Source organism: Syngnathus scovelli, chromosome 21 (assembly GCF_024217435.2).
Source record: "Syngnathus scovelli strain Florida chromosome 21, RoL_Ssco_1.2, whole genome shotgun sequence".
Taxonomy (NCBI): domain Eukaryota; kingdom Metazoa; phylum Chordata; class Actinopteri; order Syngnathiformes; family Syngnathidae; genus Syngnathus; species Syngnathus scovelli.
The window spans coordinates 4,265,144-4,281,734 of record NC_090867.1 but is presented as its reverse complement, the minus strand read 5'-3'; the positions used below and the strand labels follow the sequence as shown (position 1 = coordinate 4,281,734).

At 42.6% G+C, this 16,591-nt stretch overlaps 1 protein-coding gene and 1 long non-coding RNA gene across 6 annotated transcripts in view; one reads left to right on the top strand and one right to left on the bottom strand.

The window, feature by feature from the left end:
- The window catches only part of snx29 (sorting nexin 29), an 85,825-nt gene that overhangs the window by 40,146 nt on the left and 29,088 nt on the right, over window positions 1-16,591 (top strand). For 2 of the 5 annotated variants that reach the window (XR_007489251.2, XR_007489252.2), the window contains exons 20-21: window positions 2,507-2,646; window positions 7,558-7,656. Coding sequence is in view for 1 of the 5 variants with exons in the window: in XM_049759184.2 (XP_049615141.1) it covers window positions 2,507-2,646; window positions 5,677-5,803 (267 nt within the window). In the remaining 4 variants the exon portion in view is untranslated. Of the gene's footprint in view, window positions 1-2,506; window positions 2,647-5,676; window positions 6,495-7,557; window positions 7,657-15,958; window positions 16,002-16,591 lie in introns of those variants that run through there. The other 3 variants (XR_007489250.2, XM_049759184.2, XR_007489253.2) reach the window with 3 other exon arrangements.
- LOC125991357 (uncharacterized) lies at window positions 7,488-9,106 on the bottom strand. The gene is made up of 2 exons (XR_007489259.1): window positions 8,886-9,106; window positions 7,488-8,155 (listed from the first exon to the last, which is right to left on the bottom strand). It is a non-coding gene; the product is annotated as an uncharacterized lncRNA (long non-coding RNA).

Here is a 16,591-nt window from a genome sequence, read left to right as displayed (position 1 = left end):
TGGACATAAGAGATATTTTGAAAAAAATAATATTGGGCCTTATTTTTCTGCTATTTGTTATGGTTTAATCCCATTTGGAGAAGCGTGCCGGAGTGATCAGTCAATCAAGCTCCTCACTGATGATTCAATTATAAAATCTTCACAGAAAAGCTCGTTGAAACGGGATAACTGTACGCCTGGTGGGATATTGAGGCAGAGTGGTGATTGCAATTACGGTTGCTTATTGACAAGATAATAGAGATGATTGCTTAAGTACCGCGTGTGTCTATAAATAAAAATCACCATTGTTTGCCTTTTGATCACATTATATAAGAGTCCCGAAAAATGAATGAGCCTCTTGCGCAATCGGCATTTGTGCCAGGGCTGCCCTGATTAATTAATCAGAAACTACAAAGTGAATTATTAACCAATCTTAGTATGTTGTCTTCATTTATTATGCAATACACATGTTTCACGCTTTTGAAATGATGACATTGTGAAGGTTCTCGTATTCCTGAATCGCTTGTGATGTTTTATGCATAGCCGAGACCTGCGCGTTGGAGAGTGTTTACATGCGGCGTGGAGAGAACAGAATGTTCAGCCCTGCTGCCCACTCTCGTTTCGTTTCTCGGGTCCAAATCCCCGTCGCTCGCGTTCATTCATGCTGATTTAAGAAGTGACCAGAAAGAAAGAATATAGGTATATATTTTTTTCTTTACCAGCATTGTTGCTGCAAAGTTTCTGACTTGATCACAGTTCACTCATTTCCTCAGCTATGCCTTTTTTCCCTTCTAAAACGTCTTGTTGCCGGGCAACATTAAGTTCTTCTTCAGAACTGCTATCAGGAGTGTTTTTCTTCCCCTGTGCCAGACTTGAATAGTGTAAAGCTGCCAGGAAATCCAGTGAGCATATGTGACTACGTTGGAGCGTCTCTCCCATTGACAGCTTCCCCTCTTGTGCTTATCTGAGCTTATCGTTTCTCTCTCTGAAGTGACATCCAGCATCATGTGTTTGTGTGTACATGGCCATTTCCAGGCCCCCGTATATCGCCGCATGTTTTTATGACAACATCCACTCTCCATTAGCGCTTTTACGAACTCACCGGACCCTTTATTAGCAACATCATGCTAGTAAATGCAAATATCAAACCATCTAATTACATGCCGGCAATCTATTTTAGCTTGGAGGTCAAAATCTGAAGTGTCTTCGTAACACACTTTGAGTCCTTAATACCAATTATAATAATACTAATGTTTTTATAAGAATGTGTAAAAAGGCAGGACGTAAAAAGAGCTCCGCCAGTGCAAACGTTCATAGGTTGAGGTGTCTAACCATGTCTGGAAAAGGTTGAGAGCAACATACATGTCAAGCTGTCCTCGCTCATATAGGAGTTGTGTGTGTTAAGTGGTGCAGGCGTACGCTGACAGAATTAGGCCCTAAGATGTTTTCTTTAAGCTCTGCTCGGCCTTCATGTTTAATATCCGCTGGCACCTACACTTGATGTGACGATGGACTGATTTGGGATGGGAGGAGCCAAGGGATAATGCAAAGTCGTACCTGCAACAGTTGCTTCGCCGTCTCTCCGAGCGAGCGGCGTCACCTTTTTGCTACCGCGTTTCGTCTTCATGAATGTGTCACAATGTCCATTAGGGTTATTACTCCTCTGACATCCATGAAAGCAGTCAGGGTGTCCCTTCATGTGTTGGTAGAGCATGAAACTCACACTGGCACGCGAAGCCTAATCTGACACATCAGATTTGCACGACTCGCTTGCCGTCTCTTCTCCTGGCACGAGCCACTCGTATTTGTGTTGATAGGTAACCCACAGTATACTCAAACGACGCTATTAGCTCAAGCTAATGGGCAAGCTAAGACAACGCAATGCAGCTCTGCTTACCTCGTCAAATTTTTTGTTACTTTGAATCTACTACTCTCGTATTTTCACTTTTTGCAATTGTTGAAGGATAAAATTAAATTTGAGGCATACCTGCATGTTTAATTAAGTCTCTCGGTCCTTTCGGATTGTAGCAGTTAGCGATGTTCCACATCACCAGCACAACAAACCGTTCTTTGAAGAGTGTCTTTTGAGTCGGCTCAATGAAGTGTCCTTGGGATTTGGATTTGAGATCAAAAGAAAAAGCAGTAGTTTCCATTTCAATTCAACTGGCGAGGGCTGTTAGTCCCAGTAAAACAGACCGTTGCCCAGGCTTTGTTGTGAGCCTTTGCTGGACTACCATTAGCCATGCTAGCTCGCGCCATGTGGCTGCATGCCGCTGCCTGCAGTGGTTTACACCATGAAGGACTTCTGAATGCGCTTGAGCTCATTTTCTTTGTTCACCGGCGAGCAAATGGCAAAATAACCATAAATGATTTATTTATTGTTGTAATTCATGTCAGTTTGTCTTTTGAAAGTCAAAACACTGTAAAAATGTTTTCAGGAACTTACACTGATAGCTATTTTCATTGTCAGATCGAAACGCATCTTCCTGCATCATAAGATCCGCTTCTCGTCTGTGTGTGTTTAAAGGACGCCAAGTTTGTGGAGGAGAGGCGGAAGCAGCTGCAGTGTTACCTTCGTATGGTCATGAACAAAGTGATCCAGACGCTGCCAGACTTCACCACCCATCCCACTAAGGAGACCCTGCTGTCACTGCTGCCTTTTTGTCTGTAAGTAGACACACATGCACAAATGCTACGAACAAATTAGATTCAAACTTTAAAATTGAACCAAATGACAACAGAGGTCAATAGTAGCAATCAATAAAACAGAAAGTTACACTTAACCAAAAGTAGAGTACGTAGAGTACATGTTCTGTGACACACACACACACACACACACACTCAAAACATGTCTGATTGCTCAGTGACCCACCTACCTAACCCTACCAGCAGCATCTCCAAATGACACGTTCTAGTCATTTCCTGTCAGCTTTCCACAACATTTTGCACTTACTGCAATCAGTCAGCGGGAAATGACCTGTCTCTGCCGTCTGACCGGAATGTTGACATCTCACTTAATGGCTAAAGCAGCAACAGTCATTGACAGTCATGCAGACTTGTCACTCTTGAAATTACCCAAAGGCACTGTTATTAAAAGAAAACATTGACGTTTTGGACAGAACACCAAACTAATTCAGTTCTGGAATTTGTAACTTTTCAAACCATTCTGCATAATTTCCTCTATTAATTTGTGGCTAGGTGAGGGAGGGGGGAAAAAAGACCAGTCGGTTGTTAATTAAAAGCAATATACCATTGTAAAAAAAAAAAAAATTAAAATGAGAGGTAGCGATTAACCCAAATGCCTGACACTATTATTATCCAGTAGAATGGAAATGGGCCCAGAGGCCCTGCTAAACAGTGAAAGCACAGAAGTCTCAGGAGCTTCTCCCAACAAGAGGCTCTGTAATTATCTCTTTCATATCTCCAAGCTCAAGGAGAAATGTTTATTTGATTGCAAACAGGCCATGTACAAAAGGAAATATCAAATTATTTGCTTGTAGCACACATACCTGATGCATTTGTGGTCAAATCATAGAACATGATTTTTTATTTTTTTTTTTAATTAATGGGTCGTGTATATTTTTTAAAAAAAAAAAAAAAAAAAAAAACATCGATTTCCTAATACTTTTGTCCATTCATGTCATTGCTTAGCCATTTATCTTTCATTTTTGAATTTGATTTCTTGATGCACTTTAATTCACATATTTAACTTAAAACATGTAAATTGATGTATTTCTTATGTTGACGCTGCAGTCCCACATTTTCATCAACTTGTCTGGCCTTTGGACTCCCTAATAATTTGAATGCAGCTCCATGGTGAGGTGTTTGTTTTATTCAGAACACAAGACTCCGCACTCGCTGGCTTGTTTCCTGCCTTATTGACTTGCTGTCGACGGGAAAACAAAGTGCTTAGAACCTTTGTTTTGCTGTCAAGAGCAGTTTGGGGCAGTTTGACTCCAGAATAAGGATGTAACCTTTCATTGTGCCAGATTAGGCAAGTGTGACTGTGTGTGCTGTGTGTGTGTGTGTGTGTGTGTGTGTGTGTGTGTGTGTGTGTGTGTGTGTGTGTGTGTGTGTGTGTGTGTGTGTGTGTGTGTGTGTGTGTGTGTGTGTGTGTGTGTGTGTGTGTGTGTGTGTGTGTGTGTGTGTGTGTGTGTGTGTGTGTGTGTGTGTGTGTGCGTGCGTGCGTGCGCGCGCATGTGCATGTGCATGTGCATGTGCGTGCATGTGCGCGCGTGCGTGCGTGCGTGCGTGCGTGTGTGTGTGTGTGTGTGCTTGAACGTGCAAGAAAGAGGAAAAGGGAATAGTTTATCCGGCATGTACTATTTGCTCAAGCCCACCACTTCCTGTCGAGACAATCAATTAGATTGCGGCTTGTGTGTACCTGCTTGCTCTAATTATGCTTCCCTGCAGTCAAATGAATAACATTTCAGCCAGGCCTGGCAAAGCTGGCTCTCCCGCTCAATGTTCAAGTCAGTATGGTGTCGAAATGCAACGGCAACAAACTGGAGAGTAGAAATCTGAAGAATAGAGAATTCCCATGAATGATGATGTCGCATCCTTCCCTTATCTAAAAATACAGAGAAAATATTTTCCCTGTGCAAATGGGTATTTAAAAGCCAATTCACTGAAAATGACTTTCCATTTTTGAAGAGGACATGTACGTGCTGTTTTTTTGTCGCTGCCATTTTTCCATCCGCAGTTTGTCCCTTTGTCAAAGCATCATCATCGTGCGCGGAAGGTGAAGGGTGACTGCTCGAGCTGTTAACGCGTCGCTAATTCACCGTGCTGCTTTTTCATTGCCATCTTTCATCCTCATCGTCATCTGATACTAGTTAGGGATCAAGGTTCGCTCGTAGCAGCGACGACGGTGGCGCTGGTATCATCACTGCGGCGAGGTTTGTGGAAGTGCTAAGATATCTGTTATGTCGTTGACTGTTGTCAAGTTAGTTGCAGATTTAACTGGTGTTTTCCTTGATTTGAAAAAAGCCAGCAGGGAATGAAATATGGATCAGCATCGATACCAGATATCGATGCAGATACCAGCCTTATTTCACAGTATCGATACTCACGATTTTGGCCGATACCAGTTTTGCCAGTAGTTCCATGCAATCTGAAGGAAAATAATTTTACAGTAGGATTTACAGTCATTTTTTTGTATCCAAAGTGCTTAAGTATCGGTTCTTGGTATCGAGACTTTTACTCATACTGGTATCGGTCTGAGAAAACGCGGTATCGGAACATCCCTAGAGTGAAAGGACTAAATTCAGATGGCACGTTCTACTCATTATCGGATTGGTGTTGAAATGTATTGCTTTGGCCAGTTATACTTCCTTTGTTAAACTGTTCAAAAACTCACTCCCATTTAATCTGATGTAAAAACTGATAAGCAGCTGCAATCAGCAAGCATTATCACGCCTGGCCAAGCATCTAAAGTTGCGTCATTATCTCATCTATCATATCAACATTGTCTTTTAATTAAAAAGTTGTTGAATCGGATTTCAAATGGAAAATAGACCAATTATTTATGGGGATTTTGCTTAAGAACAGCTTTTTCGGTATAGTTTTCACTAAAGTCTAGATTAAACAAAAGAAGTGTTCTGGCAGAAGAGCGACGATTCGGGCCAGCAGTTGTCTGTTTGAATAACAAACCTCAGCAGATGTTCATTTGAATCTTCTTGTCTTGTGGTATTTTAGGGATGCGCCCCAGACCAACGACAGCGGCCCCAAGACGCCCCGCTGCAAAACGTCATCCCGCTTCCCGAGACTAGGTCGCGGCCACCACCAGGAAGCCAGACCCGAACCCCAGAGTGGTGACCTCTAGCACTTCTAGATGTGTCCATGAAGACTTTAAGGGACCAAATCACTCTTACCTCACCTCACCTCAAGACTGCCACTATGAGATGCTGGCTTTTATTTCTTACTATGCTCATTTTTTGTAGTAAAAGTGTGTGTAGTCACAGTGCCTACCGTGTATAATTACAGCTGTGTTGATAGCTGCATCAGTGTGCTTCGTCATGATGCCCGTTAGATTTCAGCTAATCACGATTCACAATCGGGCGGAACATCGGCCTATTAGTCGGCCATTCATTCTGCCCAATTGGCTGGCAACCAGTCCAGGTATCTCGTGTGGAGCGCCAGGTAATGTGTTCTTTCTGATTTTCCCTCCCATATTTAATGAATTTTCAACAATTAGGGTTCTACACCACTGACACCCTAAGTAACCTTTTCCACGTCATCAGAGCCAAGAATCATTCCCCAAGTACAATGGCCTCTATAATGCCACGAGAGAACGCCCCTATTTGAAGAGTTTGGCTAATGTTTCCTAGCAGGATTTAACACAGCGGTGCATTTGTAAATGAATGTCATAAACACTTGAAGTGAAGCGGAGCTGTTTATTAGGAGTGCAAGGAGAGTGCCCGTGACCCAACAAGTGTGTACTTATAATAGGTTACAACTTGAAGCTTAGGGTCAAGACACCTTAGCTGCTCAATAAAGACAAATCATATTGGAAAGCATGTTGATTGTATTTTTTTTTTTTTTACCCCACACACTTGACCATATTATTTGTCTTGAGCTAAAAGAACTCAAGACCATTTAGTATGGTTGTTTTTGTTTCATACGCCCCCCACTGGTCAGTGTTTGGCTACTGCACCTTGAGGTGGACATTGCTTACTAAAGTTAGAAGTAAGATGGCCATCTCAGATGTGGAGTCAATAGAAAGGCAAAGAGGGCATTATAGCTTTTGTATTATAGCTTTTTTTATTCAGCCTTGCTGCATCGGAACACAGATTCATGTTCATCTTGTACTCGTACAGTTGTGCTGTGTGCGAACAAATGTTTTCTGTACTACATGTCACTTTGTGCATTCACCCATTTGTAGGTTCTCCACGTGTCCTAGCCGTATCAGCGTCAGTACTTTGAATTTCAACTCTATGCATAAATCTATACAAATGTCCCGATTCTGTAAATGACATCCCTGCAGCATCCCAGCGTGTCATTGAGCTTTAATGCAAAGATGTACACAAGACTATTTGTGATTCCTTTCTATGTATGTGACTTTCAAGCATGATCGACTTAAAATTTTAAAGTGCTTGGAATGTCATAATTTGCCGATTGAATTTTTAGGGGTTCCATTCTGAGCATTTTTTTTTTCTTTCCATGTGTTCCAATAGCCGTCGAGTAGTTGTTACTCCCCGCAGTGCCAAACGGGATAAGCGCTATCAAAAATGGACGGATGGCTGGATCCATTTCCTTTCTGAAAAGTATATTTTCCCTGTCGCCTGTGCATTTTTTGTATCTCAGATTGCACTTGATCCTCCCTGCTGTGGTGCAAGGCGCACCTGCAGGTGTTCTCATCGCACTTGCGGTTTGATCAAAAGCGCGCCCTGGGCTACTTTGAGCGCCCGTGATAGTTTTGTGATGACATGCACGCAGGGAGCACTTTAGTCACTGACCTGCGGGAAGCGATAAGGAAACAAAGTCAAATGAAAGACAGAACAACTTGATAAATGGGAAACAACAGCTTAGTTTCTGAATTAACTTAAGATAACACAACAAACATATTGTCTATTTCAGAGACAACACTTTGTAAGCCGATTCCCAATTTGTTCAGCGGAGATGCAAGTAAAATATCATCACAAATGACTTCCAGTATTCCTTCAAGTGGAAAAAAAGGTAAGTGTGATTCATTTGCTAAGTTTGTCTCTCATGAGTATCCGTAGCAGACATGTCAACGCCCTTACTTGGTATTTGAAACAATATTTAGGAATTATTTTTACTAGAGCGACATTTACATTTTGTCTCAGGAAAACTATAAATAAATGCAGCAAGGACATTTCTTTGCGTGGTCCCCACATCATTTTGCTCTTTTTAACCACAGACGATGTGAACTTTACTTGAAGCAACAGGAAAGAGCCAGCAATCAATCAGTCAATTGGAGAAAAAAAAAAAAGATGAAAGGGCCGGGCTAAATTCTCGGAAACAATCAATTTCCTAGCAGAGCATTCAAAGATTCCGCAGCAGGAGAGCCGGTTCGCTTTTGTGTCTCGCTCGTCGCTGATGAGCAGGAAATAAATATGCCAAATAGAGTTGTATAAGTAACAGGCTGTCCATTCTTCAACAGTAGATTCCCTTCAAATCACGAGGTTCCGCTCGAGCTAGAATGGATATAAAACTGAGCGAGAATAGAAGGAAATAAAAGAAATAGAAGGGTAGAAAAATTACAGGTGGTGACGAGAGGAGGAGAAAAAAGAACAAGTGTGTTGTGAATGATTGGAACGTAATTGGCAGGTCAAAACACAAGGTTGCTGTCACGTCGCCTCGACACACGGACCACCCAAAGGACAGCACAAGTGGCCATTACAAGTCAATAAGTTTCCCGCTGCCGTCATTCAAGAGACAACGGCGGAAATTGTCCTCGAGTTCTCCCCCTGCTTTGCTGTGTTAAGTCCTGACATGTTTTTCTTGGACCAAAAAGTCTTAAATCCCAGAAAAACGATCTGGCCTTGCATATTTCAAGGCTCTGTTGCATTCAATGCCAGTAGGAAATATGGCCTCTCATATCTTATCTGCCAGTCAAAGCCATTGACCTCAACCTGGCCAGGCACAGAAATATATCCTAGTCGCCACTTCTACACTTTTTACTGTGTCGAAATAGACAATGACGCATGGACTGCCGCCCTAAAAAAAAAAAAAAAAAAAAAATGCAAGGTCGGCTCAAAAGAAGAATAGACTATTTGTGCCGCAGAATTTATGTCCCCGGCATTGGATATCAGGCGAGGTTAATACCAGAGTGAACTGCGGTTTGGACAGAGCTGCTTTCAATTCACTAATTAAAAATAACTAAAGGAAACATTTGAAATTCAATCAAATTGACCTATGATAAAAAGAAAAACGTACGATACCTGCTGTGCGATAAGGTCAAACAGCATATTGTTACTTTAAGGTTGAGCACAGCCGCCTCCACCCACCGCTACTTTGAAATCACTGTACTACTTGTGCCATGCGAGAAGGTGACAGAAGCACTGAGTCATAGGTGCAATCTTCGTGATTAGCGAGACGCTATGCTAAGCTGTTGATGATCGCACCCTTTTCCAAATCTCCTCGCCGACACGAGGCTTCCCTCCTCGCCATGCATCAGTCGTCTACACCTTTTTTATAATTGTATTCTTTCGGTTCCAGGCAGGGGTGTGAATTTTATTGTCTCTTCATGTGGACAAATGTTATGTGCGAACGTGAGTGGTGTGTTGGTGCTAATTACCTTTCTATTTGAGAGGTGTGACATCACGCCGTCTCAGGTTGCCTGCCATGTTTTACCTAGTCCGCACTTTTTCAATTTGGACGTCTCCTTGTTGAAATCCATTTTTGAGCGACTGTTTTGAGTGATATTCTCGCATATTTCTTAGAATCTGAGATTGCTTGTTTAGTCACCTCATTCTGCTCATTTTTAGAGGTGACAGACCATCATAAGTTTTCTATTCATGAGATCAGCAAAGGTACAAAAGTAAGCTGGTGTTAAATTTGTTTGATTGATTTTTCATTTCGTACCTGTGCTATCACAGCAAAATCTTTAGTGGAGTCACACACACACACCGCTCTGAACTTGCACTCAAGTCGTATAAACATTTTTTTTTCCACGCCCTCGGGTTGCTTCAGGCCATGTCTGCGAATGATTGTTTCCCCGAAGCCGCTGTGATTCCCCGTTGTTGTAGGAACTCGAGTTGTGTGTTTGCAGCGAAGAGAAACAAAAAAGAATATAAAAGATGGAATGAAGTGCGACTGGGTGAGCGACAGGGAATGAGTGATTTTGTTACTAATGATGCTGGCAGCTTCCACGCCTCTGTTGAGTTGCGCGCGTTATGTAGCGGGAGCAATTAAAAATGAGCCGAGGTGCCGGGGGTTAGCTCCTGTTTGTGTGATCTGGATGATAGCCGTTGCCCCATCGTGAACGGCGACGTCTGTACTGCAACACCACGCTCGGGATTACTCAGACACATGCGGCCAAAGACAATTTGGTAATAGACATGTCAACAGGGACCGAGTTAGTTAGTTGAAAAATGGCGGCAGGATTGCAGTATGTGACAACTGGAGAATAATTCCACTGAATTGTAACGATTAGAGCTGTCGAAATTAATCGATTAATCGGCAACTCATGATTAAATTCATCGGTCTTTGGTAATATCGCTGGAATCAATTTTGGAGTCATGTTTGCTAGTGGATAGGGATGAAGTCAGGATGGTGCCAGAAAGGGCCCCCGTCTACGGTGCCAGCGATGATTTAGCGATTCTGTTGGTTTTTCCAGCAGGCTGTCGGAGTTGTGTGGGTTGTGGAGTGTTTACTGAAGTTAAGTTTTTTTGGATTGCTTGTGTTAGGAGAGCGAGGTCTGTGCTGAAGTTGTTTGATACAGATTTTGTTGGAGGTCCACCCAGGGGATATTGTGACTTTCACAGTGGAAAATTAGAGAGTGCTGCTCTCTTATTTTCACGACAAGCTGGCCTCCAGACAGAGCTTGAGACTTACATTTTTTTTTTTTTTTACAGACTTCTGTATTCAGTCAAATGAAAGTGTGGAGTTTTTACTACAACAAAGAACTTGTGGCATTTCCACATGAAATTTTTATTTGCGTCAATTATGAGGATGTAGCAATGTTATTTTTCCCATTGTGACAATTTCTCTGAGTTATCAGTATTGTTGTTTCAGATGACACCGCGGTGGGCATTTGAGCTAGTCTTGAGCGTCATCGTTCTTTTTATCCGCCTTTTGCTTTGCTTTTCAATCAGCCTTGACACAGCTCAAGAATTCAAGCTTGGAGGGGAAATCATGAACAGAAGCGCCATAAAAACAAGCAGCATTTAAAAGTACTTTATGGTTATGACTGAGTGGAATGGTTGGATTGTGGAGTGTGAGCAGTAGCTTTTTTTTTTTTTAGATAATAGTCAAGAAGAAATCGAGTAGTTTTCTGAGAGACGAGTGGAGTGGTCCAAAAATTTGGACTCACCTTTGTTTGAATGATTTTAAAAAATTCCGTTCGATTCTCTGGAATTCTCCCCTAACACCCCCCAACCCCCCCCCCCCCCCCCACCCCCCTCCTCCCTCGATGGAGCTCGTACGCTCGGCTCTCTCAGCCCTCCACGGCTCATTACGGTGACGCCACAGTGCACGGCGCTGCCAAGGACCTCGGGAAGCTGTGTTTATCTCCAGAAGATTGAGACAGATTGAATATGTAAAGCAAGAAGCAAGTAGAATCCCATCACACTGATTGCTTTAGACCAGCTGAGAGGCTCAGATTGATTCCAACAGTTGTCGGAGAGGGACAGCACAAGCAGCGTGTGTTTGTGTGCGCCGCACCAATTTTTATGCATTACCTCCGCTTGTCTCATGCAAAGCATTAGAAGACAGGGCAGACGATGGTTTGCAGGTGTAGTTTTGAATCGTGCTTGCAGCCAAGAGAATTCTTCATTTTTAATTACACCACTCAAGGTGACCAATTATTAACTTTTTGTTGGCGCAAGATTTTTTTTATTATTATTTTTTTCTTAAAGAGAGATCATTTCTTCATCCACAAGGGAAATTCACTGCTTGTCCTACTTCTTGAGTATGGCCGCATTAGATTCCATTCAAACACAGTCAACAGCAATGCACAGTTATTAATTGGGAATTTGTCTGAATGAGGGGAGGCTTAGGAGGCAGGCAAATCTGCTGGCCTAATTAATGGAATTTAATTTCCTCGCAGGCTCACGTGACTCAAACCTCGATGGTGCATTTCGAAGTAGGGATGATTTATTGGAGAACAAACCTGATGTAGTAGTGCAACTGGTCTGATATGCATTCCACAATGTCAATCTGTAATTGAGTTGCTAATTGCCGTTTTTCAAGAAATATTTTGTTTGAACAGAAAGGGTTCAATCTCCTTTGGCAATTTGGTTGCTTACCAGAGCGGAGAAAATGTGCTGCAAGTCAATCGCTGGATTGGGCATTGTTAGCTACTTCTGATTTAGGTGTGTGTGGGTTAGATGGTGGTGTGGGTGGGGTATGATTAGTGTGTGTGTGTGTGTGTGTTTTTGTGTGTGTGTGTGGGTGGGTGATGCAGGCGTTTGCAGAGGCTGTCTAAAATAAAACAATGGCGTCTGAAAGAAAGAGGAAAAAAAGGTATCACTCACTCTTAACTGAAAAATTTTCCATTTCTGCTTATGTGGCAGGATGCAAAAAAAAAAAGAGGGATTTGGTTCGAATTAGTCATGGATTACACATCTATTTTCGAATCATTTGTCCACTCAAAATGTGTTGCATGCTAAAATGAAGTAGGCCTTACTAGGTGAAAAGCTGAAAAACAAATATTTGAATAAAAGAAAATAGTGATGCTCCCCCGGAGATAAATCAAATATATTCCTGATTTTTTTATGTCACTTTGACAAAAAAAAAAGCTTGCATTTTTCACTGCAACTCCAGAAGCGCTCAAAGCACCTGTTTTGCATCCTTCAAACCCCCTTTGAGGGGCCAGTTTCCATAGAAACAAGAACTGGGAGTGTGGGAAAAAAAATAATGGTATCCCTTCTGTTATACAAAGGAAAAACCTGCAATGGTCACAGACTTGTTGCTTAACTTTGTGTCCTTGAGAAAATCCTTCCAAAATTTCTCCCCACCTCTATTTAACATCCTCATTTCCTTGACCAAATCCTCTGTTGCTCTTCCACCCACTTTGTCATTTTTCACTTGTCACCCACTCACGATACATCTGTCCGCACGTCGATGAATCGGTCCTCCTGTCATGGATCAAAGTGCACAAAGATCCTAGTCGCAATTGTTGTCATTTGTCCACCTGTCAGAGTGAGCGCTCTCACCATATCCTCCCACTTTTCTCCACTCCTCTGCTGCCCTTGACGAAAAAGACAACAATCGGAAAGAACGTCACAATGGACAATTGCACTAAACTTTGAAAGTATTGCTAATTCTAATCATTAAATTCAAGATATATTCAGCGCTCGAGGAGGAAATTAGTCGCACTTAATCGGATAATGTCGTAATGGGCTGTAATGTGTGTCTGATTGTAATTTTGATGTCAGCACGAGAAACATGACAAGGACTCTTGTCTGAAAAGTGTTGAATCCATCAAGGATGGCTCAAAAATGGTTTCTCAAGCTGCCATGCTTGAGTAGTCATATTTATTTATAAAGCTAGATTAGAAATGTATCGTGGTGACGTCAGTCCTGGAACTTTTCTGACATTTTATTCGGTGCAAACTCTTTTGGATGAGCCCGGCATTTGGCACCCAGGTGGACAAGACCACCATTTGGTCACGCAGTGGGACAATTAGATACATGACACTGGCAAATGGGCTCGGTGGCTTGGAAAGTTGTGGAATTTCAGAGAAGGACAAGCAGGGTGGAGATAGCTGGAATTACAAGTTTGCTTAGGGGCTTCCTGGAAAGAGCTGTGGTCAGGTGTGCCAAATAGAGCAGAACGGTTGGCCCAGCCGTTTTTTTTTAGCCTGGATCAGCACAGCTTGGCATTATGCTGATGTAACCTGCTGCCACTTCTAGCAATGCGAGACGGGATTGGAGAGATTGTATTTTCGGAATTGTGTATGCAAAAAGAGGGGAAACCAAGCTAGTAGCATTTTGTGATATCATTTATTGAAATACTGCAGCATTAACGAATGAGAGCAGAGTTGCTGCCATGTTCCTGACCCATCTCTTTCATTGGCCCATTTCAACTCCATGCAGCGCATTCACTTGCCTAATTACCCACTTGTGACTTCTCCTAATTGGCTTCGTACACTGGTTCAATCAGCGAGAGTAGCGTGATTAAGAGCGCCACTACAAAGTTAAAGACAATGACAAGCAAGAGCATGGAGGACTCACTATATCATCAATTCATCCGTTTAGCAAATGACAACAAAGTACTCGTGACATTTCAAGCCGCCCATCCGCACATGTGAGTACTTAATGATCCGCGTCAAAGCGCACTTTTATGAAGGAATGTGTCCAAAAGTTTGCTCTGCCTCTGATTTATTCATCGGGCGTTGTACGATAAATATGGAAATACCTCCTGGCCTTTTCAGACCACAGCTCAGGGGGATCACCCAGGCAGAATATAAATTTAGATCCACAGGGTGGTAATGTCTTGTTTAAAAGTGGGATCATGATAGCTTGTTAGAGGGTTCTCGCCGATAGCTGGAATTAGATATTTGCTTCATTCCATTTTATATATACATGCGCAGAATTAGTCATTCCCTTCTCTTGTAATTTATATGAAGCTGTCATATATCAGAATTTCTGTCTGATTGATGCTTTTTTTTTTTTCCTCATCTCTGGTGTACCTCAGGGTTAGACTGTAGGGCCACTAATCTTTTCTTTCGTAGCAGATTCCTTGGCCATGTAAGCTTTCATGCATTATTCAAATTGCTAATGAGAGTGAGATTCTTTGACCTTGTAAGTAACATAGCAGCCAATGATGTTAAAGTACAGTCAAGTAACCACCGCGAATATCGAAACACAAAACTGAGAGGGGAATTATACATGAACTACTTAATCGGCATATATTTGTTAGTGTTCCGGAGAAAGGCTAAGATTTTTTCCCCCCTTCCACTTCAATTTAGAAGCGATCATTTGCATATTAGAATTGTTTGGCCTTGGTGGTTGTCTGCTGAAGGCCAGTTTTTCCAAGAACATTGTAATAGTTTTATGCAAAAAAAAAAAAGGATTTGCTCGTCATGAGCAGTACTTCTTTGAACATTTTTTTTTTTTTTTTGGCCTTGTCATGTCTGCAAAAATAATTCTGATGACATCTCTAGGCTACAAGTTATGTTTTTTAAAGACCACAAAGAGAAAAAACATAAACCCCCATTATGCATTTAGAAAATCTCCTAAATTGCCGTTGTTTATAAATTTGTAGACGACACATCCGACCCACTTCAGAACCTCACTGAACCTTTTCCCCAGTGCCTGTCTTCGTCATCTTCCAAGAACTTATTCTTCTCATGGATAGTGTTGCATCACGGCAGCCTGTCTTATGTTCATCTTCCTTAGCTACACTTGTCTTTGCAATAATCCCACAAAAAGTATATTCCCTGCAGTCATTTGCATTCTACGTTCAGGCGTCTGTGTCTCCTGCTTTTCTTCTCCCAACACATCTTGCCAGATGTCTGTGAATGAATTACTGCCGTGAACGCTCGCTGGGTAATGTCGTGGCAGTGCTTATTTCACAAACCTCAGGCAAGTACTGTACACACCCGCTTTTTTGCCTCTGAGGTACTGGGAAAATAAATTCCGTGTGTAATAACGGCAGTAATGCCAATCGGTGTCCTGCGGGAGGGCCGCCTTGCATGTACTGTACATCAAAGCGATGATGCACAGATTGGCATCCAGGCGGGCCGCATATAGAACCGGTCTTTGGAAAAAACTAGTTCCCATGTGAGCGTCCTGGATGAATTGTACGCTAGACTGACTTTCTCAGCTATTTGGAGGACACTTTGATTGAGATCAAGTTGTAGAAACCAGATTGTGTTTGTTTGATATATCAAATTTGAATGGATGGTTATTGGCACTTTATCTATTCCGTAATCCACTTCACCTCCGCCTTGCATGTTATCTCTTTCTCGATCTCGTCATCAAGCCGTAGTTACTAAATTCTCCTTTAGATCAAAGCTGCCATCAGTGACTAAAGAGCGATGACGGATATCTGTGGCCAAATTGCGGCAACGCATCACGCTGCGGTGATTGCGCCGCATTTCATCATGCGTGCGCCTCATCGGTGTCAGTCGCCGTCGACTCGCAGATAGATCTTTAGCGCCGGCCCGACGGGAGTTGTTGACTGATTGGTCACGGGTGCGTTGTTGATTACCTGAGCTGTCAATGGAGCCAGCTTGACGGACAGCTCCGAATTCGACTCCATAGAACCCAAACAAACGGTGTCCTCCATTTTAAAATGTGAGAATATAATAGTTGAATATAATAAGTCCACATCTCTTTGCCTCCAGACTTTGCTACATGCCTGCTCTACGTGTTGGAGTCGAGTGTCAGGTGGGTTTCACTTCACAGGTTAACCCGATAACCCGCCAACCACCCTCCCAGGACTTCCTGTCACAATCAATTACACCACCTGAGGCTGTGTGTGTTTGTACGCTGAGGCGAGGGAGAGAATGTGCAAAGTGCTGTGACATAGATACTGTGCTTGAAGGGAAGGGAAGAGCCTGATGAAGGTTTGCATGGAATATTATGTGAGCGCCGATGAATGTGCACACAGACACACACACAAGGGGACGCCTCTCGGAGGAGCGCGAGGGAAAAAAAAATATGCCGGCAGAAAGTTAATGTGATTTCCTCCAGCGCTTTTGAAGTCCCGGCCGCATCATCCCGGCCGTGTGTTTGACCTGCAAAGCAACGTTCATGTGTCACATCTAGCCTATCAAAAAGGTGCTCGAGACTGATAAGGAGAACTTCTGTAAGCCTTTGACAGTGAAGAATATCCCCTCGTTGGAAGAACAAAAGCCACAGTAACCTTAGATGTGATAAAAAATGTTTTTAAAAAAATGCAGCGTTGTGTGCATACCGAAAGTCCGATTGGTTCGGTTGGCTCTGGTCGCCACGACGATGATCCGACAGTGGTAGTG